At 45.6% G+C, this 27541-nt stretch overlaps 1 protein-coding gene across 1 annotated transcript in view; it reads left to right on the forward strand.

The window, feature by feature from the left end:
* Slc24a3 (solute carrier family 24 member 3) overlaps positions 1 to 27541 on the forward strand; it is a 453633-nt gene that overhangs the window by 266117 nt on the left and 159975 nt on the right. The window contains 1 exon segment of the mRNA XM_050159552.1: positions 8291 to 8367. Coding sequence (XP_050015509.1) covers positions 8291 to 8367 — 77 coding nt within the window.

Genomic DNA, 27541 nt, shown 5'->3' on the forward strand with positions numbered 1-27541 from the left:
TGCCTTCTCTTGTGAATTATTTTGCTCAGGGACCCCTTGGTTATGAACAATGTGTTGGTTTCTAAAGTGAACATTTGCGAAGTGCCGGGTATACTGAGAAGAATAAGTATTCTGTAATCTAACCATCTTCCCAGTCCAGTAAAGAAGACAAGAAAACATTCGAGTTTTTCTGCCAGCCGAGGTCTTATCAGAAAAGTCACAGGATGCTGAGAGCCTTATTAACCTCATGTTGCTCACAACAGGTTATGGTGTTCTGGGTAACAAGGAGCTCCAAAAATCTCAGTGAGGACAAAAAGAAAATGTAACTTTTATGCGTGCTGCCTAGACAAAATACATGCATCGGGGAAAATGGGGACTCTGATATGCCACAAGAAGATCCAGTTGATTGGGAGATTCACCCTACTATGTTTTCAGGATCTCTAAGGCAAGAGAATACAAGCTGCTGAGCTGAGCACCGCCTTCCAAAGCCACATACAACTGGTATTGTGCTCTGCCTTCCCTAACCAGACTAGTTTCCTGGAAGGTCCCACCCACCCTTGAAGGGACTGTAGAAAGGCCCCCTTCCAAGTCCTTGGAAAAGAAAGAGAATGGATATTTATGAACAGTTCTAATGGGCAGTGGGGTTGGAATGGAGCTGTTGAGAGCTTTACTGAAATGTCCCTTCCAACATTTCCCAGTTAGTAATTCTGTCCTGTGTTTATACAAAAGCCACCTCCTGGGAAAAGGGCCCTCTGTGTTTATTCACACTTAAGTTCACTTGACATTTAGTTCATTTTCATGGATTCTTGCCTAGTGGGTGTTGGCAACAGAGTGAGAAATGGCAGGGTTCCTGTCCTCGGGGAGCTCACAGTGTCCCCTGAAGTAAAGACATACATCCATAGGCAAGAAGTACATTGTGGCTGGAAAGTCATTTAATCGTTGCTGCCATGCTTCAGTGGGGCTACAGAGAGTCGGAGAAGTCTTCGTAGGAAGCCAAGTAAATACCACACCTGGCAGAGTTCAGAATGTTCCAGTCGGGAAAAGTAGGAGTCATTGGTTTTACTGCATGAAGGAGGGATAATCATTAAGACAGACTGAAGTGTCTGACAGTAGTGTAAAGTCACCATCATTGTATGGAACAGCTAGGCAGCTTTCAGACCCCCACGTTGGTGGGCAATCAATGGGATTGCAGTAGGCATTCTGTCTTGAGAAGATTGTTCTGAGAGTCTGATAAGTCCAGGAGCCAAGATTCTATTTGCCCAGACATGGTGAAGGATCTGGCCTCTTGAGGGACTTTGCCTGGAAAGTCCCTTTTTAGTCACCCCCCAGACCAAAGAAACAGTAGGTCCAAAAATAGCTTGGTGAACCAATGAATTTATTGGGGTTACTGCAAGAATATGAATGCCACTTGGACAGCTGTATCACCAAAAAAGTCCCATCTGAGCATGGATGATAACTCATCAAATCTTCGGCAGTAGACACCCCAAGTAGCTAGCAGACAGTGTATATATATAAAAAAAGAGTCTCTTCTCCCGCAGCCGTTATCTGCTGCTAGTGTAACCTTTGGGACTTCCGTGTCCATCCTGGGCTGTTTCTTGATCAATATATGACAAAGTTGTCTAAAGACGATGTGTCCAAACTAATTTTTTTTTCCTTTCAAACAAAACAAAACATGTTCTACCTTTTTGCAACCCTCCATTTATATTTATCACTCTTAGGCCTCATTAATTTGCCCAGGAGACAGACATAAGGACACTGATTGCTGTTGCCTTGGAAAGAGGGATCCACTTCATTCAGGGCTCAATGGTTTCCATGGGAACAGCACTGATGCTGTTGCTGGCCCCCAAATTGATAGGCTGTACTGGAAAGAAAATTGCAGGGAAGAAAGAAAGGAGCTGAAATAGATGGATGTTATGTAGGGGGAGCTCTCTGCTGGACGAGGTTCTCTCCCTACATCATCAGGTGTTTTCAGCATGCCACATGTACTGTGGGGGTTCCCATAGCCTTAACATAGGAATCACATGCACGCCTCTCATGGACTAACTACCGTCTTTGGATGCAGATGAAAAGGCAAGCTGGAATTAGTAATAGGTGGATTTCCATACCCAAACCAGAGATGAATGCATCCTCTGCCTCATGCCATTACCAGAAACTTGTTATCATTGTATTAAGAACAGGCTAGATAGACCCAGGCAGCTTAATGGTAGGTATTCTACATACATTGTTTATACACACCCCAGAAATTATACAAAGATGACACCAATGTGCCTGTCTACTGATGAAGGAGATCTGGCTCTAGGGAGCGTGGATGGGACTGAACCTCATCTCTATTCCATACTATAGACCCTATGCAAACTATCGCCATCTGTCTGTCATGTTCCCACAGGTAGTGAGTATCCTGCTCCATCCACAAGAAATGTTTTCAGTTCTTTTGGATTTGGCATGAGAAATACACCCTCACAGGATGGCTAGCACTGGGCATCAACTCTCCGGGGACCCTGCACTGTCTGATCCTCTTTACAGATACAGGAATTGAGGCCAGAGACCACTGGTCCAGCCTTCCAGCTGAGTGTGGCTCCATATGTTCCTTGTGGAAGACCACAGCCATTCTGTGAACATCATTTCCCACACACAGTATATGCAAGGCAACGGAGTGCTATCCACATGAAGAGTTTGCCTTGTCTGTGTGGGAGGAGTTTATCTGCTATTGGTCACTCTTCCCTGAACCATTTGGCCAGTGAGGGAAGCTGAACTACTCTCTCCCTCCACCACGAGCAACAGCTTCTCTCTTCAGAGTTCTTTGTCTATCTCACTGAAGATAGGTATCTGCTATGTGTTCTTTATCATATTATGTGCTTGGACCAGAGGGAATGGTGGCGAGGCCCCTCGGAGGCCACCATCCCAGGTGTCAGTAAGCAAACAGAGACAAAGGACAGTATTGGAGAATGCCCCCCCCCCGGCGCCTCAAAAGCACTACGTGGTGGACCTCTGGTGACAGTGTTTTTCCTTTTCCATTGTGTGCAGCCAGCCTCATTGAATAGCACCCTTTGCAAATGAATCCAAGCACCTTCTGATGTGGTAGAATTGAACCTTTAATACGAGCACTTGCTGCACTCTAGCCGACTGTGGGAGAAGTCCTAGTATGTGGACCCCACTGTACTGGATTCAGTATGAATGTCTGAATGGCAGATTAACTTGACTTTGAGCTCAGTCAAAGATCCTCCCTCCTGCCCCTGTCCTCCATGCTTCACTGTTGAGAGCCAAAGCAAAAACGTTTGTGTAAATGTCTGACTCTATATGTCTACACCTTTGTATCATTATTGAATACATTGAACATCCTCCCTTTTAGGTTTTATGCAAATGGACTTTGGGATATGCCATAGGACTGTTTATCACATGTGTGTCCCCCTCCTGAATTCACATATTAAAGGTTCTAACAGTGTAATGGTGTTCAAAGGTGAAATCTTTGGAAGATAATTAAGATGACATGAGTCATAAGATAGAATAATCAAGAAGGAATTGGTGGCCCATATGAAGAGGAAGAGAGCCTGGCATGGTGGTTCATGCTTGCAGTCATGCAAGGAAGGCTAAAGGAGAAATACAAACAAGTCTAAGGCCGACTTGGATAACATGGTAGGTTCGAAGCCAGCTTCAACTTCGTAACAATACCCATCTTAAAACCAAGGGCTGGGACCCAGATCAGCAGGGTATGGTCTAGCAGGTGCTGGTTTGCCTTCTAGTCCTGTAGATAAATGCATAACCAGGAAGAGACTCCTGCTCACTCCAATCTCGTGTGCAAAGATACAGTCAGAAGGCGAATCTCTGTACTCTGGGAAGAGGCCCTCCCGAGAACTTGATCATGCTGACTCCTTGATCCCAGGATTCTGTCCTCTTGAACTGGGAGAACCTAACATCCCTTATTTGAGCCACCTAACCTATAGTATTCTTTTGCCCACAGACTACAGCAGGCACTGGGCGGGGCCATACCAATATGCAAATGGTTTCTGTATGTACCACTTGTGGCTCTGCTTAAGGCCTTCTTTTTGACCCTGGAAAATGATTACCTTGACCAGCACAAAGTTAGTCAAGAGTACTGGGGAATCAGTGCCTTGGGACCATGCTAAGCAGAGAACAAACTTTCAGAGGCTTCCAGCTCCACTGACACCACCATTGGCCACTCAAGCATGTTCTACTTGATTTGTGAGCAAACTGATACCTGAAACTGTAGAACACATTCTTTGCAAGATGTACAAGAGTAGTCTTGAGACCCCCTACCATCATAAAGTCATCATCAGTCTACTGTGTGTTTTCAGAGAAGAGCTATATTAGAAATTGGTCAGCCTGAGTGTGATTGATGTCAGGCAAAGCATCCTAGGAGAATATCTAACCTGGTTGCTCCTTTGACATAACTATTACTAACCATCAAAAAAGGTTTTCTTATGGTTGAGCTTGGAGCGAGTTATTTTGAAAGCATCTGATTGACTCACTGTGCAGTCCCCACCCTTCTCTACCTCACACCCCCTAATTCATCTCACCTTGGGTAAGCCACATCATTTTATCAAGGAAGCTCCACCACCAGCCAGTTGCCCCAGACTTTGGTGTGCGTTAGGATGGAATGATGCCAACCATCACTGCATAGAGAGTTTTCATGCATTTTCTCATGGCCAATCAGATCTTCTAAAGGGAAGGACATCTTTAACCAATAGCCAGGTGCTTCACAGCTGGTGAGAGCAGAGATTAGGCTCAGGATACTACCACAATACCAATTCCTAGGAGAGATCAGGGCACAGGCTGTGCGTAGCAAAGGAAGGAAGACACCAAACTCAATTCTGCAATTCTATCTCTGCTGCCTCTAGCTTGGCCAGGACCTGGGTTTCTGCTCAGGACTTTACTGATGTGTAGTCATGTCGCTTGGACCCTAATCCACTCAGGATATGGTCTCCAGCCTGGCTGTGCCCAGGATTCTCATCAGGTCCACATGCTGGCTGTGCTTGGAGCTCTCTAACTAGTCTCTTCCTGTGTCCAAAGCAAAGCTCTGTGACATGCTTAACCTTCACTGATCTTTTTGTCACCCAGTAGCCATTTGCTGACTTTCAAGGAGACTGAAAATCAAAATGATTTCAAAATCAAAATGCATTCAGAACCAAGTTCTATCTTAATGGCATGGAGCCCTCGATGAGACTCTTCCAGTCTGCTCACTTACCACATCCATGTGGCATTGGACAGAGCTAGTGCAGGTGTGCACATAGGACAGATCCAGACTCATACCTATATTCCTTTCCCATGGTGTCTCCTATGTGACCTTAGCTTGCTTCATATGCTTCCCTAAGCCTGTAATTGACTAAAACCATAGTATTTCTCCTGGGCAGGGAGTAAAGAACGAGATGGCTACCACACATTCATGACAAAATGACCCTCACCACTCATTTCCACCTCTACTGTCCTCTGAGCTGGGACTCTCACTCAGCAGCTCCCACGTGTGATTCTTTTGGTTGCCTCTCAGGGTAACCTGCTGGCTTTTTAACTCTTCTGTGATAGCCATTGTGATCGACGAGTTAACTGAGCAACCTATCAGTCTGAGGATGGGAAGAACTGTAGGTTGTGACCCTGAGCCAGTGTTGAAACATTTTGTGGCAGTGACATCGAGGATAGAAAAGTTAATGTCGAATCAACCCATCCATTTTTAGTGGAAATCAGGGAAATGTGGAAGCTACTAGGTGGTTACTAGGACTCAATTCCTTCTACCTTGGGAAAGCTCAAAATGGTCAAAGCTCAACTGAGGATGACATCAGAAACCTCCACGCAGACACCATCAGCAGCAGAGAGGTTTCAGAGCTAATGGCTTCCTCCAAGGGACCCTGGAGAGCATCCTTCATGGTACCCAAACCAGTAAACTGCAATCCAGAGGTGTTAGACTCGTGGTGGGATAGTGCTGGAATGGACACAGTTGAGACAGTTCAGTGTAATAGTTGGCAGCACTGCAGGGCCCAGGACTTGACATCGACTTAAAGTTTATTTGCGGATTTCGGTGCTCACATTGTCGTTTCTATATTGTAGCTTCACTGTTGCACACAAGGTGTAATCTTCCAATGTCCCTGTTTTTAACTAATCAGAAGAATTCAGTGTGGCGTGTTTAAAAGAGTGTCCTTATAGAAACACACATGGAGTATCTAGGACATTCTTGTCATTCCTAACCCGCCATTTCACCATCCTAAGGCTGGGATACAAGTAGCAAGTGTGATTAACTAGCAACCTACAGGCAAGCCTAAAAAAAAAAACAAAAAAAAAACTAAAACAACTTCATTGAAATACCATGGCATACACAAACATATAACAATTATGTGTTTATTATATGTGTTTAAGCTCAAAAAACTTAATATGTTGTAGTATATATGTGTGTATGTGTGCACATATATGTGTATACATAAATACATATATGTGTACAATATATATGTACAACATATTGATAGTCCAGGATTTAAACAACATTCAGAATTCAAAGTATGATTTCACTGAATGTATGAAACCTTTGCATCATGGCTAGTCGGAGGTCAGCTATAAATTACAACATGATTCACACATCCGAGCTAATTATCTCTCTTCTATAGAGTTATTACAATGAAGATAGTGAGAGAATGGAAAGATTGCAAATAAGTAGTCAGGACTTTTAATTCTTCTCCTTGTTATATTTTTGAAGGTGAGACTCTCTGTACAGATGTGTGCAGATGTACTCTCTGGAACAAATACCCAAGGCCACAGGGCATGTTACCCTGATGCTATCTTGGAAACAGAAAACTGAATCTTTGGAAAAAGTGGCCAGTAGCTTGTGTCTTGGACAGATCCCCCTCGCTAGTGAACCACGATCCTGAGATATTTTCTGTGAGAGCTTCGGGGTGGCCCAGCAGGACTAATTCCTGGCATCCTTTATGGTGCTCTTTAGTTATCCTCCCTTCCTGGTATCATGGCCTTCTTCATTTACAGTGTACACTGCAAGTCACTTCCAGGATAAGCTACACACCCCTAAACCCTTGTCTGCAACTCTGCTTTGGGGAGAAGGCAAGACAGGACGAGTGGCAAACCTATGTTCATGATACCGGCCTGCAATCCTTGTGCTCTGGTGATGACTACCTTGACTGCTCACTACAGAGATAGTCGAGACATCATCAAGCTCCAGAGAAGATGCTTTCATTAGCTGGTGATGTCTGCCAAAGGCTGGACAATGACAACAGCAGGCAGGGCGTCTGCTGCCTCCTGAGTTGCATGGTCTCTTGGAAAATGAAGGTCAGGTCAGAAAGAAGATAAGAGTTCCAGAGCAGGATGGAGGTGCTGGAGTGCCCCCAAGCCAGGGGAGTGTGAGGGAGAGGGAAACAGGCAACTTGAATCTACCCCTTCACTGGCCTGTGAAGTGAAGCCTAGGTGCCCTGCTCACAAAAATCCCTTTCCACTGCGTGCAGCAAAGTTGAAGATTACAAATAAAAACTGGCCACACTGAATGAAAATATTATAAAAGTTTATAATACTAATTTCATGCTTGCTCATTTAACTTTTTTTGAGACAAGGATCCCCTACCTCACCCCCTGCCATGTAGTTCTAGCCCCAGCTGGTCTAGAACTCACTATGTAGACCAGGCTAATCTCGAGTTCACAGAGATCTGCCTGCATTCACCGAGATGATTAAAGGTGTGTGCCACCACACTCAGCTTCCTTCCAAGTGATATTCTACAAAAATAGCACTGGAGAGATGAGGGAGAGCTGGACAGATGAGTGGAGTGGAGTGGAATGCCACCCTCCACACTTGTGCATTCCGTACCACAGGCCGACCAACTACAGGGGGAAAGAGTTTTTAATTATTCCTGTGTGCAGACTTTTCTCATCATTCCCTAAACGTCCCAGCATGGCGACATTTACATCCTATTTACATTGTAGGAAAAGTTATGAGTCATCTGGAGATGACATGCAAATACCATGTCATTTTCCAGAAAAGGTCTTGAACATGCCCAGATTCCGTGTCCTGGGATTCCCAGATTCAATCACGCATAGACACCAACGGATAACTCTAGATGACAGTTTGCATTGGCGGTGGGGACTGAGATCATGCTAACACCACCGTAGTTATCACTTCTTGTTTGGAGGAAGTACTAAATTCTAATTAGAGGCTCATGCACTTCAAGTCTTTTAGTTTGTTTTGTTCCTAAGCAAGTTCTGAGACCCAGAATCTGAAGCACTCTAAAGTCCGTGCTGGGGACGCAGTCCTAGATCAGCTGTATTCGAGAGGTCATCTGTACTGAGCTGGTTCTCTCTCTGTTCTCTAGCCCTGCATGAATTCCCCAGGGACATCTTCTCCAACGAAGACCGACGACAAGGAGCGGTGGTCCTCCACGTGCTCTGTGTAAGTAGCCCCTTTTGTGCCTCTGCCTGAAGGGCTTGAGGAGCAGAAGGTAGGTAGACAGCAGAAATGCCCGCAGAGGCTCCACTCCCTCCTGCCTCCCTGCCTGGTCATAGACCGTCTCCAAATGTGCTGTCTCTTAAAGACTGCCTGGCAGACGTTTGTCTGTGGTCTCTCATTTTAGTGCCTGAGAGGGATCTCTCAAGTCAAATTTCTTTCCCGACTAACCTGTTCGTGTCAATGCTCACACAGAGCCCTTTGCTGTAAAATAAGTTTGCTGTTCGCATCCATCGTTCTTGGGTTCTCAGTGTCACCCATTCGGGAATAGCATGGAGGGAATGCCTTCCCATATGAGTGGAATAAGTTAACTTGGGTAGCTTGGGCTGCATGGTACACTTCCAGAGTGTTGCTTCACTGTGAGGTCGGGAGCCTGGACTTTGCCGGGCACTTCTGGACCCATCAGTCAAGGCTCCCTCATGTGGCCTCTGCAGTGCTGTAGCCTCTGGGAGCTGGATTTCCAGGTGGAAGCCGTGTATTAGTTTTAGTTACAAACCCACATGGTCCAAAAAGAGAGTCCAGCAACTAATTCCAAACCTACACCTAAGGTGATCTGTAGGCCTCTCCTGGGCTCTGGAGTCACGTCAGACGTGAGCTTGAGGCTCTAATGTCTTTGCTTTACGCATGTTTTCTGACAAGATGGTTCACATTCTAGATCCATGAGTCATTGAGCTGACCCCTTTCCTGGAGAAAGTAACTGATTCTCCACTCTCTTTCTACTGCATTCCTACCTGGGGACAGAAAAAACGTGACATTTAGCAAAGACTACCCCAGAAAACACCAAATGAATAAGATTCCTGGAAACCTGCCAGTCCTCCCTGCCCTTCCAGAGTTATGTGCACTAAACAATTAATGGGGGTGCCACCTTCGGCACCATGGAGGCTCCACTGTCACCAGGCTGAAGCGTCCCAGACACTGAGTGGGATCCAGGCGTCCCCAGCAACTACCAGCACCCTGCTGCTTTGACATCTGAGAGATGAGGTTCTGGTCTCGGCCCAAACAGTGAGGGCTTTCATCCTCCCACAGCCGTGCCGCTGGCTGCATATGGCAGGGCCCTCCTTGCTAGACTATTCCCAGCGGAAGGCCGAGGGTTCTGAGTTTCCTGTGCCCTTCACAAGGTCAGGTTACTCAGCAAGGCTCCTGGAGCTTGTGGCATGAAAATGAAGCAGACAGCATGTGTTCCATGTGCTATTACTGTTAGACACTTCCTTACAGGAATGGCCATGAGTCCACATAATAGCACTTTGTAGTCCCTGATATCTAATGCTTCTTTGTGCATTGTCCTCGGTCCTGCACTTCAGAATCTATCAGGCAAGAAATGCAGGGACCAAGGTCAGTGTCCATCCCTTTTGAGATTCTGATCTACATGCATAGAGTCCAAAAAAAATTATCTACCCACAAAGCTTGTGGTGGTTTGAATGAGAGATGTGCTCACATCATGTGACCGCTTGGTCCCCGTAGTCGGTGGCACTGATAGAAAGTGGAGCCTTGCGGGAGGAAGTGCATCACTGGAGGTGGGCTTTGAGAGCTCGTTCACTCTAGAGAGAATTTCTGTCTGTAACTGAAGATGTAATCTCTCGGCTTCCCGCCCTGGCTACCTGCTGCCACGCCTTCCCTGCTATAAGCCTACAAAACCCTTGCTTCCTTAATTTGCCTCTGGTTGGGGTATTTTGTCACAGCAGAAAAGTAATAATACACAGCCTCAAGTTGGCTACCAAGGTCTGCACAGGCTCCTTTTTCAGCTCCCAAACTTGGAAGGAAGGGACCCAGGTGGATTCACCTTGAAGTTGCTACCTGTACTCCACATGCACGCCTGCAACCCAGGGCAGAGCCAGGTGGGACGAGGGGGAAATCTTGCTACAAGGTTGAGAACTGCTGACCCAGCTGCCTTGCCGAAGGCCACCTCTGACCCACTGGAGCGTCTGCAGAGGAAATATGCCTTAGGAGGGGAGCCCTTTCCATCACGTTTGACTCACCGAGCAATGTGAATTGTACCGTTATTACTTGTTGCAATGCTGGGCAGATGCTTTTACACACACCTCCCCCACCCCGCCCCACCTCCAGCCCTCCATAACTCACACATTACCCAGCAAGTTTAGCTTGCTCAGGAAGTTTTTCAGACAACACCTTGGGATGGAAGAATAATTGCTGTAAGGGCAAAGAGGGTTTTAGGGGTCAGCAGGAACAGATGAAGGCACAAGTCGAAACTGCAAGAAGTTCAATGACCCCAAATCAAGAAGTACTCCCTGAGCTAGTATGGTTTGATAGTTCTCGATTGGGCCCTTCCGGATGAATGAAAGACAGCTTTACCTTGCAGGAAGTCTGTGTGCTGTGAGATGGAACAGGGCACGTGCAGCATGCTCACCATGGCTTCTTCTGTCTGCTTGAGGGATTTCAGCAGAGGCACAGGTGGAGCCAAGATGGTGCTGGTCCTGAAGAGTAGGCCAGAAGTCACAAAAATGAGACCTAGGAAAAAAACTGGGGATGATTCCAGACAAGAGAAGGAAATCACATGCTTGCAGATATGGGTGTGTGGGATTTCAGAGCCCCTGGAGCTTGAGGTGAATGCCCAAGCATGGAGAGGTTATGGAACATGTGCAAGTTGCCATGATGTGATTTAGAGGTTGCATGGGGTGAGGGGAGCACTGGGTACTATCTACCCCCTACCCCCCACCCTTCAGCCGTACCTCCTTGCTTACAGTTAGGGCTAAAAAAAAGATCAGACATAGGATCAGAGTAGGTCTCTCTCCTGTAGGTTGAAAATGTCCCCCATGGTCACAGAAAATGATCCTAAGGCATGTGGGAGAGGCACCTGAGAGTCCCAGGTATGAGGAAAGATACCCCAGTGTGATGAGAGTCCATCTGGAAGTACCAGAGCCTGATGTGCCCCCATCCATGTCAGAGAAGTATGGTCTTCTGCCAGTGAGTCTCCAAAACATGGCCTGTCACCTTCCACTGTTGCGGTAGTTTGAATAGGTGTGGCCCCCATGGACTTATGTGTTTGAATGCTTGGCCATAGGTAGTGACACTATTAGGAGGTGTGGCCTTGTTGGAGTTGGTATGGCCTTGGAGGAAGTGTGTCATTGTGGGGATGGGCTTTGAGGTCTCATATATGCTCAAGCCACACACAGTGTCTCAGAACACTTCCTGTCTCCTGCAAGTCAAAATGTAGGCCCTTCTCTACTCTCAGCTCCTTCTTCAGCACCTTATCTGCCTGCAAGCCACTATGTCTCACCATGATGATAATGAGATAAACCTCTGAAACCATAAGCCACCCAATTAAACGTTTTCCTTTATAAGAGTTGCCATGGCCACAGTGTCTTTCCACAGCAATAGAAACCCTAAGAGCTGTGCTAGGGATGGAGCTGTAGGGCTGTTCTTTGTATGAAGTTGACTGGCCGTAGACATGTGTGTCAGGCACATACTTTCAGGTCCTCTTATGAAACCCAGTCAATCACACCTAGCACTCGCACCCAAACCCATACTGCCCAGTAGTGGTGCTTCTGCTGGGTGTTTGCTTCCTGCATGATGTCTGTAGCCTTTGGCCCAAGTTGGTCCAGGTCTGTGGATGCAAGCGGGACCCATGGCGCCCTTAGAGCAAACTTTTAGAACTTGCTTCTGTTGCTCTTTCCTGGAAATCCTTTGTGGAGCACAGGGCAGCCCTTTTTGGCCCAGCTGCTAAACACCCATAGCTCTAAATTCCCCTCTTGGCTCCTTTTGGTTTAGAATGCCTAAACTCTGAGATTACACTTCAGAAAGCATTTCTGTTGCTTCCAACTGTGTGTGTCTGCCTCCCCTGCAAGTGGGGGCCAATCCACCATCTTTGCACAGTTTTCGCCAATAGTGCATGTCCCTAGGAAAGCACCCATCTTAGAAATCCTTTGTTATCCCGCCTTTTCTAAGGCAGAGGTGTCAGAAGCAGGATTTCCTGTCTCTGAAGAAGTCTGTGCCTTTTGTGAACTCACTGGGTCTGCCTCCAAATAGAGGGAGAAGCCTGGGGATTATTTTCCAGGGCTGTGATTTGTTTGTGGTTTAAAAATATCTGGCAAATTTTTGCTAATTATCCCGCCTGACATGGAAAGCTGAGTCTTTGGGATGATCAGCCAAGCCAGGCATTTTCTCTGCCAGAGGAGGGAGAAAAGCTGTAAACAATCAATACTTGAGATACTCAAAATGAATTTGGGAAGCCGTCTCTCTTTGGTGGATCAAACTCCTCTGTGCACTTTGTCGGCTCTCAAAAGTACCTTTTGTAAGTGTTGGGGCTTTCCCATTTTTGTTTCCCATGTTCTTGGGTTTTTTTTAATAATTTATTTCTTCTTCCTCATATATTACATCCCAAACACAGTTTCTCCTCCTTCCTTTCCTCCCAGTCCCTACCCCAAACTCCCCTCTTGCCCAGATCCACTCCTCCTCCATTTCCCTTTAGAAAAATCTGGTCTCCCAGGATGTCAACCGAACATAGTTACAATGAGACAAGGCACATACCCTCATATCAAGACTGGATGAGGCAATCCAATAGGAGGAAAGGGGTCCCTGAAGCAGGCAAAAGAGTCAGAGACAGTCCCTACTCCCACTGTAAGGAGCCTCACAAGGACACTAAGCTACATAATTATAACATTTATTCAAGGGCAAGGTAGCTCATCTTTTCCCACAGACAGATCTCTCTCTCTCTCTCCCTCTCCCTCTCCCTTTCCCTCTCCCTCTCTCGTGTGTGGTAGTGGTGGTGGTGGTGTGTGTGTGTGTGTGTGTGTGTGTGTGTGTGTGTGTGTGAAGTATCACATGAAGTGATTCTCTCCCTTGTTAAGGTAACTTCTCACTAAGTGAGTCTGGGAAAAGCATTGCTAACTCACCCAGGAACCAACACCTGGCAAATGGATTCCCTAGGACAGGAACCACAGTGAGTGGGAGGTGGGAGCTGCTCAGAGGTACAGCACAAGATGTTAGGTGTGAGCCCCAGGGCTGAAAAGCAGAAACAACAGAAAAGGCACATCATTAAGAATGCTTCTCCTGGGTATTTTAATAGTCTAGACGTAGATATGGTCCAGGAGTTTCACAAAGAATCTCGAGGGTTTGCCTGGGAAAGAATTTTCCTCCACTGAACGGCTAGGCTATACACTAGTCAGTGTTACCATTACTTTGACCAAATGCCAGAGAGAAAAAAAAAATGGCTGACAGCTTCAGTGATTTAGACCATCATAGCAAGGCAGGAATGAGATGGGATGACGGATCAGCTTATGTCAAGGTAGGAGAGAGGTGAGAGCAGAGATAGAAAGACAGAGATACATACAGGAGAACTGAGAACCTTGTACAACTTTGAAAGGCATACCCCAGCAGAAGGAGCCTCTGGGATGGATGTGAAGGAATGTTATGGTACAATGGAAGGGAACACTTAAATAATGTCTCCTTCCGATGTTTCTGCTATAGCTAGTTTCAGTGTTCAGCGTTCTCGTCCCAACTAGGTAACATGTTTCCCCTCTTCCCACACAACCTGTGTTCTTTCTGAAGATGTGTGACTCTGCTTCCATTCTGGCCCTGACTCCCTGGTGTGCTGTAACGCTAGTTACTCGCCTACTTGGGCATGGCCTCTTAGACTATTTACGCCAATGTAAAGTGTGTGTCTGCCCCCTTTCTCCCGGCATACAGCCTAGCTTCTCCCACCTAGTTCTGTTCTGCCCTTGCCATAGGTTCAAAGCAGATCTTTATTCACGATAATCACAACATACAGAGGGAAATCCCACCTCACTGGTGTGTTCCTCTGACTGCCTTCCCTGCTTGCTTACCACCTCCCAGCATGCTTCACACCCTCTGGATGCTGCCATGGGTCCAGCTCATGTTTTTCTAACCTGACTATGGACCACTGGCCCATGTAAGTTTACCTCCTCTGAGTCAGGTCACCAGCACTTAATCAAGAAGCTTCCTTCCAGAGGCCTGGAGGATGATAATAGCATCAGAAGAGGAAGTCCCAGCCCTACCCCATCCTCAGGTACCTGGCAAATCAAATGTGCAGGTGAAACTGAGCTGTATTCTTGGAGAAGCTGAAAGATGGAGAAACCATGTCCCCAACGAGTTACCCATATCCCTAACTTCTGCTTCCCTTTTCATTCTTTGGGGGAAAGGAAACAACTTTGCTCTGGAAGGGACTTCCGAATGGATGGGGTTCCCAGTTATTTCTGCTGTTTGTTTACAATCTGAAGGATGGTTTCCCAGAATGTGCTCCTCTGGGCCCAGATTGAGAAGAGTCCAAGTTTATCTCTATGCACTAGCTCGTTGTCAGGAAGCCAAAGAGTCCTGGTCCTAGCAGGTGGTGGAGGCAGCTCCTTCTCCATCTTCCACTTCCCTAGCACTGTCAAGGCCCCATCAAAGCTCACGTTCTATCTCAGCCTTGCCTTCTCAAGTCTATCATTTTGTGGTCCCAAAGAACTTTCCGTATTAAGTCTACTGTGTTCTCTAATAATGTGGCTCCTGGTCATACATGACTTCTGGGCCCTTGAGGTAGAGCTGGTGTGAGTGAGGAACTAGGTGTTTGTTTGTGTGTTTCACTTAGTTTTAACTAGCATAAATGTAAACATCCAGGTACGGCTAGATGTTACCCTGGAAGTCCTAGTCATGAATTCCTATTCAGCATCTAGCCTCCCTTCCCATAGTTTCTGCTTGACATGATAAAGTTAGATTTCTCACTGGCAAACAGGCTCTGCTTTTCTACGTGGTCCTTTCAAAGGGGGTCCTGGACTTAGCCATCCCAGGAGGCAGGGTACAAGGAAGGTACCACCGGCTTATAGAAACCAGAATGAACAGTGCTAGACAGACAGGAGTGGGAGGGAGGAAATGTGTGCTATTAAATATTTAGTATTTTGGGACAAGTACCCTATCCAGGCACATGGTAGATGTTCTGTGGGGTTAGAGCCTTAGGTCTTTACCCTCTCCTTCTCCCATGCCCTTCAGAAGGTGCATGTCACAGCATGTCATAGCGCATTTCCTGCCATAGAACAAGAGCCAGGTCCATTCAGACAAAGCCAATGTTCGTATAAGCAAACAGACAAGGTGCCACAGCAGAGCTCTCCATGTGGGCATTTCCTTCAAGTCTAGGGCTCAGAATCAAGAGCTGTTGCCATTTGCTGGGCAGGAGGTTAATTTTCTAATTGACAAATAAAAAATTAATTGCATATATTCATGGGGTATGATGTAAGGTCTTGATACATTATGGAATGATCAAAAGTGGGCTCATCGATATATCTGTGCCTTTACACACTTAAATTTTCTTTGTGTCGAGAATACCCAAAATGCAGTTATTTGGGAGTTATGGTGTAGCTCAGAAGTAGAATGCTTGCTTAGTGTACACAAGGCCCTGTGTACCACCAAATGTATAAGTAAATAAAATCCATTCATTTGGCCTTTTAAATTCACATCATTATAAGCTAAAAAGGTAGGAGAGAACAAAGTGGAAGAATCTAAGTATCTCCTGGTTTACAGAAGACCCTAAAGACCCCAACCAGGAAAACTTGGAAAGCTAATAAATAAATCTTAAAGCTACGGGTGACAAAAACCAACCTGTGAAAATGAGCATCCTCGCTATGCAGTAGCCATAACACGATCTATCCCACAAGACACTTAGAGCACAACCCAGCAGTATTTGTAGGACTGAAATAATACTCAGGAATAAATCTAGTCAAAGGCATTTTGAAACTGAAGAGGACCTGCATGGTCTGGTCAGAAAGGTTCCAGCCACAACTCACTCTCTGGACAGACATGTTTAGTTAAGGGATTTCACCCTGGAAGTGAAAAAATGATTAAGCCGGCGTCTGGAATGTGCTGTTTACTCTCGGAGAAGTGTGGAGCGTGTCCTAATTTGTCAGTGTCGACACGGAGCGAAAGCTGGTGTCCACAGAGAGGATTAGAACAAGGAGGGTAAATTGCATGCCAGTGGATCTTAGGTCATTTCTTCTCCTAGCTCCTGAGGCTTAATTCACCAGGCCCATGTCAGACCACCGGGCCTTAGTCTCCCCGTAGGCTTGCTGCAGAGTTCATTCCCCAGGCTCCCCGAGCTAATGACAAAGCATGGTGACCAGGGCTTGTACTTTCAATGGAGCACACCCGAGTCTCAGCCCTGGCCTTTCTGCTTACCAGCTGGTAATCAGGAGGCACACTATTTTGTCTTTGCAGACCCTCGGTTTCCTTATCTGTCACTGGAGACAAATGTAGTACTCACCTCCTTGGGCTGTGTTGGAAGATCTCTGCAAACAGATGCAGATGTGAAACTCCTGGCAGAGTGTCTGAAACTGACTAGAAGACACCTTCTACCTATGTCTTCTAAGTGCTGCTCATTGTGTGTGCCTCCCTTTACTAATATCCACACGCACCCTATAAGTCCGAGCTTTCTCTGGTTCCTAGATCCCAGTCCTAGACTTCAGGACAGCCTTTAGTAAGTTCCAGAAAATCAACAACCCTGAAGGTAGCCCCTGGAGAGGCAGGGCTTTGGTAGTAGAGACATATGTGGGTTCCACCATGCCTCAGTTGGACTAAACAGGTCATATGCTCTACCTTGTCCCCTCCTGTGGGAAAAGCTCTAGTCACCATTCCAAAACCTCACTTGACAATCGTCCTTTACCCTTGGCTTCTGTTCCCAGACCTGCTTCCCATTTCCTGGGAATACCTCCACCCTACCTCATTCAGTAATGTACACTGGAATTTTTTTTCTTTTCAAGTTTTTCTCTTTTTTAATTAATTTTTATTGAGCTCTCCATTTTTCTCTGCTCCCCTCCCTGCCTCTCCCCTTCCCCTTCAAACCTCCCCCAAGATCCCCATGCTCCCAATTTACTCAGGTCATCTTGTCTTTTTCTACTTCCCATGTAGATTAGATCTATGTAAGTTTCTCTTAGTGTCCTCATTGTTGTCTGACTTCTATGGGATTATGGTTTGTAGGCTGGCTTTCTTTGCTTTATGTTTAAAAACCACCTATGAGGGAGTACATGTGATAATTGTCTTTCTGTATCTGGTTATGTCATGCAAGATAATGTTTTCTAGCTCCATCAATTTTCCTGCAAAATTCAAGATGTCATTATATTTATCTGCTGTGTAGTACTCCATTGTGTAAATGTAGCATACTTTCCCTATCCATTCTTCGGTTGAGGGGCATTTAGGTTGTTTCCAGGTTCTGGCTATGACAAATAATACTGCTATGAACATAGTTGAGTACATGTCCTTGTGTCATGATTGAGCATCCTTTGGATATATACCCAAAAGTGGTATTACTGGGTCTTGAGGAAAGTTGTTTCCTAATTTTCTGAGAAATCGCCACACTGACATCCAGAGGGGTTGTACCAGCTTGCACTCCCACCAGCAATGCAGGAGTGTTCCCTTTACCCCACAACCTCTCCAGCATAAGTTGTCATCAGTGTTTATGATCTTGACCATTCTTACAGGTGTAAGATGGAATCTCAGAGTGGATTTGATGTGCATTTCTCTAATGACTAAGGATGGTGAACATTTCCTTAAGTGTCTTTCAGCCATTTTAGATTCCTCTGTTGAGAGTTCTCTGTTTAGGTCTGTACTCTATTATTTTTATTGGATTATGTGTTCTTTTGGTGACCAATTTCTTGAGTTCTTTGTATACTTTGGAGATCAGACTTCTGTCTGATGTGGGGTTAGTGAAGCTCTTTTCCTATTCTGAAGGCTGTTGCTTTGTCTTGTTGACCTTGCTTAGATGCCAAACGTTTACACACGAAGACCAGATATGCATGCTGACAACTGCTGCCCTGCGTATCATTTGTCTAATGTGTTGCTTTTCTACCTGTTCCCCACTAAAGAATTTCATTTCTTCTTTAAAAATTATGTATTTATTTTTATTTTAATGTGCATCGGTGTTTTGCCTACATGTGTGTCTGTTGCTAGATCCCCTGGACCTAGAGTCCTGACTGCTGTGAGCTGCCATGTGGGTGCTGGGAACTGAACCCTGGTCATCGGAGATCAGCCAGTGCTCCTAACCACTAAGCTACCTCTCCAGCCATAGTGTTTTATTTCTTCTTTATTGTTGTGATCTCTGTTCTTCTAAGATGCTCTTGCCAACCCTGACAGAAGTCACATTACAGTTCTCGGTTGACTGCAGTCTATAGAAGTCTTGTTTTCCCACTGAAAAATATAAACACAAAAGCTGGGCCAACAATGAGGTGCTGCCCTCTGTGTTTCGCATATTTCTTCGCTTCAAGAATTAGCCTTTAGAGAGTATTCAGAAAGTCTCTTTGAATAAAATAATCAAATACTGTTACTTTATGAGGAAATATGTGTGTGTTAAGTGCTGTGCTCAATAGATTTTGTTTTTTGACAATAATTTCTTGACTGTTCTGTCCTCTGGAAATCTTCAGTACAAGACCCATATTTATAGGCCTTGAGACTGGAGAACATGCTATCCAGCAGAAGCTGTGGGGTTTTTGTTTGTTTGTTTGTTTTTGTTTTTGTCTTGTCTTTACTCACCCCACTGCCCTGATGTAAAACATAGTACAAGTAATGGTTTTTAGTGACTTTATAGCTAAGGCCGGGCGTTTATAAGAAAAAAAAAATCTGACCATATAGCAAAGAAGTTTCTGCACCTCCAGGAACCCAAAGGTGTTTTAAAGTCAGTTTTCCCAGGCATCATTTCTTCCTCCAGAATTTGCAGGGGAAGAGCTCTTGCAGCCAAGAGCCCTGAGATGGGGAATCCAGGGCAGCCATTTCCTTGGGGATGGATTTGCCCAGGAAGTGCCCTGTCAAGAGAGGGCATCGAGTGGTGGCAGCCAAAACAGAGGGTTCAGTGAAGCCAGGTGCTCCAGAGGGGCAGCCCTGTTGAGAAACTGGCATGAGAGGAGTTGAAGGACACTCACTGTCTCATATGTCCAAAACTGGGTGTGAGGGGACTAGGGCATTAATACTCCGCATCATCTGTTGATTGACAGTGGCCTTACCTCCTTCCATTTCCACTCAGCCCCACAGCCAGAATAGCCAGGCAGGCTCCAAAGCCCTCATGCAAATGGACAGTTATTGTGTTGGGATGCTCAGAAACATGAGTTCCCAGGATGGTGATGGCTGCAGATAATACCTGCTCCAACAGACACAAGCAGGAATCGATCTATACCTGTCCCACATGCTGGATTAAGCCTATAGAACTCAGATAGGTAACTTCTTCTGTATCTTCTTCCTGTCCTCATGTTCCAGGAGTGCAGAGCTTCAGGGAATACTCAAATGCATACAGGTATGCTCCAGAATCTCCTGTGACCAGAGAGTTTAGGCAGACTCTCAGTGCTTTTTGCACAATGACTTAGAGATGGAGAAAGAGAAAAGACGTCATACCTCTCATGGAGTGCGCGGTGGGGAGTCTGCAGCTATGCAGCTCTGACACAGGCGCACAAACGGAAGAGCTGTCAACACTCTCCACAGGTGTGTGATGTGATGTCTTGCTGGCCATCCTCTCCCAGGCAGCTTTTCCTCCACATAGCCCACACATTTCCTCTCCTGGTCCATGAGTTGTGAATAGCGAGGATCTTGCCTCATTCTAAAACATCTGTTCCCGTCAGTGCATTTCCTCCAACCCTGTGGCTTGCTTTGTAACCCGGAAAGTACCGTGCATTCTGCCATCGTCGCATGCAGGGTTAGGGTTGGGGTCAGGAGTGCTGTGCCATGCAATTCCGGTTTGACCTTTAATACTACAGACATCAGTTTCCCTCCCTGGGTTTGGGAGTGGGGCTAGCGCCTACCTTAAAGAGACAAACAAGAAAGCGTTGCAATGGGTGCATATAGTTCAGTGTCTGGTGCATAATAACTCTCAACCATATTCATAACTCCTACCATAGACTAATCTGTGATCCCCTCTTAGCCAGACTGTGGCCAACTAAGGTATCTTCCTGGATTCTGTCTATTCCCTTCCATTTAAAATTTAGCTCACCATCACCAGATCAACCTCTGGAGGGCAATGTTCAAGACATGCTTTGCCTAGAAGTCTCCTCCAACCATCTTGTTGTGGAGGGGCTGGGCTTTTAGAGTCAAACTGCCTAAACTGAGACCCAAGACTTTGCACCGTTAAGACTAGAAAGCAGGCAGGTCTGTTCTCTTCTGGTTTGGGGACCCCACTCAGTGAAGGCCTTGGGAGGCCACATACTAGATGACCCTTGGTTTCCCTGTGATCTCAGCTGCCTCTTGTCCTAGTCAGAGTTTCTGAAGACTTTTTCAGTTTTCCGGGGACTCTAGTCTCACATGAAGGGATGTCCTTTCACTCAGTTCAGCTTCTTTCTGGGGGAATTAGGGAACCATATCCAAAGGAGGTGGCGGGAGGAAGGGCATTGGAAGTACCTCTGGACCACCAGCTCTTCCACTTGGCCTGTGATAAGGCCCAAGATGGGATGGGCTGTCATGGGAAGAGCCCCAGTTGTTTCTTAAGGTCAGCATCCATGCATTAGACCAGGCGGCACTCTTAGCTGGAGAGATTTACTTTCCCTTACTTTCCGAGGTTTCCCTGGCCACTTCTGAAGCCATTTGCAAACAAATCCCTTGATAACACGTTCTTTTATTCTACCTAGAAATCACAGCGCATAAATGCTAATTAGGTCCAAAGGTGGCTCTCACCATCGGGCTTATCTTTGATTCTACTGACTTACCCTGATAATACTGAAAGGCTGCCTGGCTCCCCACTGTTTCCCCTGTGAGTCCAAAGGTAATCATGGGATCTGTCTTGTCAGCTTCTTCATTAGCATTCTGATTGCTGTTGTTTTATGCACAAAGGTGGAAGCCTGCAGATTCCCCTCCCTTCTTGAGCTTGTTAGAACCGCCTTTCCTCTGTTGTGACCGCAGGGATTCAGCAGAGGTATATTTTTGGCAGTTAGCATAATGCTTCTCAGCGTCTGAACCTGTAACAGAATCAGCCCTTTTCGGCTGGGGCGGAGCCCTCCCGTTCCTCTCTTGGACACAGGCCCAAGTTTATTTGATTTTATCACCTTGGTTTTACAGAGTCTGCTTGAGGAAAGAGTAGTTACTATCCTCTGTAGATGGCGGTCCTGGGGGATAATTTTATGCTCCTGCTTAGATGTGCATGTACATGTCACACACATTATAAATGGACATCTATGGTGTTGTAACCTTTTGGGGAAACACACCAGACAAGAATTGTAGTGTATGAAAAGTAACTGTATATATGCATGTATGAGGTAGGGAGGTGTGTGTGTGTGTGTGTGTGTGTGTGTGTGTGCATGTGTGTATGTATCTGTGTGTGTGTGTGTGTGTGTGTGTGTGTGTGTGTGTGTGTGTGTGTATTTCCCTTGGCAAGTCAAACGATTTTTCCTGGACCTGCATATCTGCTCGGAGTCAGATGTAATCTGAAATAGAGCTGTGAGGTATAAAAGGCAAAAAGCTTTTATTCTTGCTGCAAAACTATGCTTTGCCCTCGTAGCATGGGGCCACTTGGGCTGGAAATGTACATGAGGGGACTGACTGCCTTTCTTTCTTCCCACACAACAGTAAGCTCTAGGGACTGAGCCCATCTCTTTCTCCCCATTGCCATCGGTCTGGTCCTTGTTCAGGCCACTGCTGTCTCTTCTGGGCCGCAGGGAGAGTGAGCAGTTGTCTCCATCATGTCCTTCTTTCATGAAGAAATCCAGTGCTTTCAAAGCTTACCTGAGAATCGGAACTGCATGATCCGGTCCTGCCCAGGCCTCCATCTGTATTTATAGTCCCTTGACCTTCCTGCTGGTCCTCCGTCACTCCGCTTTTGTCCTACCTTAGACACCTGGGAAACGTCCTTTCCTTTGATTCCCCTTTAACTCTGAGGAGTGCTGTCAGAGGCACTTTGTGTCACATGACCTGAATCTTGCTTTCATGAGAACCCTTATCAACAGCCACTCTGCCCTACTGGCAAAGGAATCCAACTTTTCTATGCTAAAAAATGGCAAATCAAAAAAAAAAATCTCCTGTGTTCTTTTCTCTAGTAAATAGACAAGTCAGTAAAGTGAAGAATCCATTCTAACCAGGAAGAGCCCATCGTGACTGAAGACATGATGTGCTGTGGCATTCCTCATAAGATATTCCGGCCCTCACCAGAAGGAGTGTCAGAGAGGAAGTGGAAAGCTGTTCTGTGATGTGAATATGTTCACATGGACTTGGTTTAGTGATCTCGTTGGCAGGGAGACATAGCATGAAAAGAGGAGGAAGAAGGTGTCCTGCACGTAAGCTTTGGGAAGGCTGCTATTATGTTCCATCTGATCTGCCTATTAACAAGATACAACACAACTCTATCTGCTGGGTATCCCGGGAAGAGTCACTCTGTCTCTTTCTCTGTTTCTCTCTGTCTGTCTCTGTCTCTCTGTCTCTCTCTCTCATTCTTCCTTTCTCTCTCTGGTTCTGGAATTAAATTAAAAATCTTCATGCAGCCTAAGAAAGCATTCTTCTACTGAACTCTGTGTCCATGCTGCTTGGAATGTCTTAAAATCAACAAAGCCCTTTCCAAGGGTCTCTTGCTCCCCATCTTTGGGGTTCAGTTCTGGTTGTAAGCCCATTCATGAGAAGGGAAAGAACATGGTTATGTGAGGGTATTGGTCTTGTTGGTTTCTGTGATAGCTAATAATGTTGGGTCTTTCTGTTCAAAATCTTCTACTAGCCAGCTCCATGACCGTGATTAAATCTCCTGCCATTTATGACATTGGTTTCTCCATCTGTTAAACAAAAGAAACTCCATTCATGGTTTATACAGCAAAAGAAGAAAAGTTCTGGTTACCGAAATATCCCATCATTAGAGATCTATGACCTGTTACGATTCAGTAGAGCACAGTCCCCTCAAGAGGCTCGAGTTCTGAGAACACAACAACAAGCTTAATATTGCCCAACTTGAACTCCCCAAGCACCTTCATGTTTCTTAAGCTCTCAGGTATGGCCTGCACACCCAGGGGAAGGCTCTAGGCCTTCTTGTTCTAAATTAGATGGGCACAGCTCCAAGGCCCTGGGGCTACATGACCAGTAAAAGAAGAGCAAAGGCGCCTAGCTTGTATTGCGTAAGGGGCAGGACTTCTGTCATATATAAGCACAACTGCCAAAAAAGAGGAATAATCTTGAAAGCAAGAAGCAAAATGCTGGCCAATGGTTCACTCTGATTGCCTATGGCCTAACTGCTTCACGTACTGCAGTTACGTCATCTCCATATTGTTCTGTGTGTATCAGGATAGAAGGTGAACAGAAAGGCTGCGTGTTTATTGTCCTTCTGTGAACTCTGCCTAAACCACCCACCTGTCTTCTGCTTCACTTTGCAGCCACAAAGGACCTAGCAGTGCATCCAAAGGCTTCCTAAAGTTTCCAGAATAAACAAATAATCAAATAATTAGAAATTGATCTCTCCTGTGAGATACTTATAAGGGAGAGTAAAATAAAGACAAATGTGTCTTGTGAAATTATATGTGCATAAATGCTTCAAGTTCAATCAAGTAATGGAGTGTCTGAGGTCATTATAAATGAAGGAGTGGGGTAGAATACAGACAAAGAGGAGGCTATAAGACACAGTCCTCTCTTGTCTGTGAATCTTGTTTTTCCCCAGCTAGAAGCTGGAATGTTATCTGCAGGAGGTTTCAGATCTCTAGGCAATGATGTAGGTGCCTCTTGTCCTATCATGTAGCTTGTGGCATCCTCTATTATACAGAGGGATAATTAAGGCTCAGAGGGGTCAAATAATTTGCTCCCTGTTGTGCAGAGATGATTTGGTCCTAAATATACTATGGAGATAGAAACCGAAGCACAGAGAAATTGAGCAAGATCAGGTAGACCAGATGCCTCTCTTGGTTCACTCACATTCTAAGGAGGAGAATCATTGAGCTAGACACCAGTTATATATCAGGCCTTGGCTCTGCCCAAGGCCTTGACTCTCATCTAAGTATATAGGCTACATGAAAGACCAAAAGCCCAGGGTGGTGGGGTCTGTAGGGCTCAGCCAATTATCTATTAGATTCATTTGTCTGAGGTTCAGGGAGCCATTGGATAGCACTTGTGATAATTACAGAATCCCCACATATATTGATGAACAGCAGCTACATAAATAGCACAACTTGGTATTTATGAGTGCCAGTTTTCTGCAAATATAGAATCTTGGCAGTTACTTTAGGCAGCGCGTCCAAACTCGAGAGCTAGCATTTGTCTTCTTATAGCTTTTCCGAGGGAAGCATAAGGTCACTTCCACCTGTGACCAGACCAGCCACTTCACGGGGTACTATTCCATGAAACAATTTACAGTCTGAAACTGGGAGTCGCAATCCTCAATCTCATTAGAGTATAGAGACTTTTTTCTGACACCCAAGAAAGTTTTTCAAAGACGCTCAGCATCTGTGTAGAGACTTCTGACTCCCTCCAAATAAACTGTAGCTCCCCAGCAAGTCTATAGATTACAGAAGCCAAAGCTTGGTTAAAAGTGTAAATCAACACTTCCCAAAGTATTTCCTTTGGATGCTTGTGAAAGAAAAACACATAGGTATCATACACAAACTAAGGATTAAAAAAAAATACCGATGGCTAAAATGAAAGATAGTCAATAATACCAGCTATTGAGAAAGTTCTTATCTGTTGGTGATAGAATATAAACAGGTCACTCTGTAAGATCATTTGGCAGTTTGAAGCTGAATTTGTTCTTATTCTATGACCCAGAAATTCCCTTCCTGTACATCAACAGTAGTGTGCATATAGGCACACCAAAAATATTAGAATAGTCAAGGTGATGCTGCTCCTAGTAGCCAGCCACTGCTGTCTACTGTGGAATTATTTGTGTCTCAATACCTCGAGTTCAATCAAATAATGAAATATCAACTGGGATCATTATACACAAATGTAATAGAAATGATAGATTGTATTATGTTCAAATAAACATTTCAGAGTGATAGAAATCAATAACATAGAACATAGTTGAATCCCACACAGTGTTGTGGCTGGAACAGAAAGAACAGACTGTATGATACAGGTATAGGAATGCACACACACACACACACACAGTGTTGCGGCTGGAACAGAAAGTGCAGGCTGTATGATCCAGGTATAGGAATGCTCACACACACACGCACACACACACACACACACACACACACACACACACACACACACGCACACAGCATTATGACTGGAACAAACTGCACACAAATGGGCAGAATTTAGAGCAGTGATGGGAGGTGGCACGCATGTCACTGTTCTGTGATTGGAATACATAGCTGGGACAGCATACAGAGGAACAAAGTTTAGAGGCTCCAGTCCACGATCAATCGACCCTGTTATTTTTAGACCTGTGGAAGACACCACATCCTGGTTGGGGCATGTGGTATGGAAAGTCTTATTCACCTACTGTTCAGGTTGTACCAAGACAACACAACTGCCTTTGAGAGTACACCCTCAGTGATTAGAAGAGGGCTTACTAGATCCACCTCCCAAAGTCTCCATTGCTTTAACTCTCCAAGTCTTTAACCAGGAGCTTTGGGAGACATGCCAGAGCTAAACAGAGCAGTTAGGATGAGGGCAAGGCTCAGATATTGGTAATTTCAATAGGGTCCTTCGTCATGTTCTGCTATTTTGGTTGCTAGTTGCATAGAAGTGTTCTCTAGTATGAATTCCTTCAAGCTGCTAGTTTGTAGTATAATATTCTAATTTAAAAGGAAATATGAAGCCAGCTCCACATATCTCTGACATCATGGTAGGCCCAGAAATATACAGCCCTGTCTGCTTTCTACCACGTGTCATCCCTGGACAATGGCCTGGGGTAAAAGACCATGCAATGGGCAGGGGTATTTCACATCCAGGTAGGCAGGTACATAGTGGAGCATATGGACCACATGCTTGTGAGTATGTATTCCGAAGCCCACCTGTGCGCAGTTTCAGGACACACATCCATCCTGAAAGCAGTGTATCACAGCTGGCCCCATGGACATACCTGCCGTTTGTCCCTGTTCTACGACAGATTCAACACCAAAGACTTGGAAGCCTAAAGGTTTACCCAGGGCACAGCATGAACCATTCAACCCAGAGCTGCACCTGGACCGAGGTCTCCCAAGCTCCAGAACTGGTCTTCTATAGGATGTAGTCTTTTTAGACAGAGAGGGAGCTCAGCAAGCAGTGCCCCGTGAGGACGCTTCCTAGCACAACCTGAGCCTCCCACAGCTAAGGGAAGCCCTCAGCACACACAGTGCCTCTGCCTGAGCACCCATCTTAAATGCAAATGAGTTCTTCCATCTGCCCTAACATTACGAACATTTCATTCTGGAAGGTTCTCAGAGAGCAGTAACACGAACTCCCTCATATAAACCCCGCATTCTAGCCGATGAGGGGTAGAGGCAGCAGCATGGCGAAGGATACACATCACATGTGTTGTATGTGGGCGCACTAATACTGCGTGAAGGCTGGGCGAGGCCTGTTTCCTGGCTTTCCGCTCTACATTTTAATCACGGCTGAATTAATGAGCAAGTTTGCTTTGATTCACTTCATTTCCAAACGCATTCTCAGCAATGGAAAAGGAAATTGAGGGAAGGAAGAGAAAAAGAGCATCATTGGTGTTTCTCCCCTTCACTGGACAGTCTTGGGGATTTGTCACAGTCCCCAAACACCAATTACAAGGGTTAAGGAAAAGAGAATCTATTTTAATAACATGCCACTTTGAATGGATTCGCAATATATAGACCTTGAAAGCAATTTAAGACTACCGTTCTCCTCTGTGTCTTCCTTCTTCTTGTGAGGTAAACCTTCCAAAACTATCCTCGTTAGGACCTGGGGAGGCAGGTGAAGACTTGGAAGGGCTCCTTTGAAATAAAATCTCATTCACATATAGCTCACATGCTCTTCTGATTTAGAAACAGCTTCTTGCTCTATACTTCCTTTATAGGGAACACATTTTGCTTAAACCTTTTAGGCTAAAACCTATGATGGGATCCTTTTATACAGCAAGGAACAGCCTGTGTGACTCTAATAATAGCAGTACTCAAGCTGCCCCGCGCTCCCACCTCCAGAGTCTGCACGCCAGAAACGACACGCGTGTAAACGACAGGCGGGTCAGGAACAGCATGCATGCCAGAAATGACACGTGTGCCAGAAACGACATGCGCGCCAGAAATGACCCGTGTGCCAGACGTGGCATGCGTATCAAAAACAGCATGCA

The sequence above is a fragment of the Alexandromys fortis genome, unplaced genomic scaffold (genome assembly GCF_014885135.2).
Source record: "Alexandromys fortis isolate MF-2015 unplaced genomic scaffold, M_Fortis_MF-2015_v1.1 scaffold_115, whole genome shotgun sequence".
Taxonomy (NCBI): domain Eukaryota; kingdom Metazoa; phylum Chordata; class Mammalia; order Rodentia; family Cricetidae; genus Alexandromys; species Alexandromys fortis.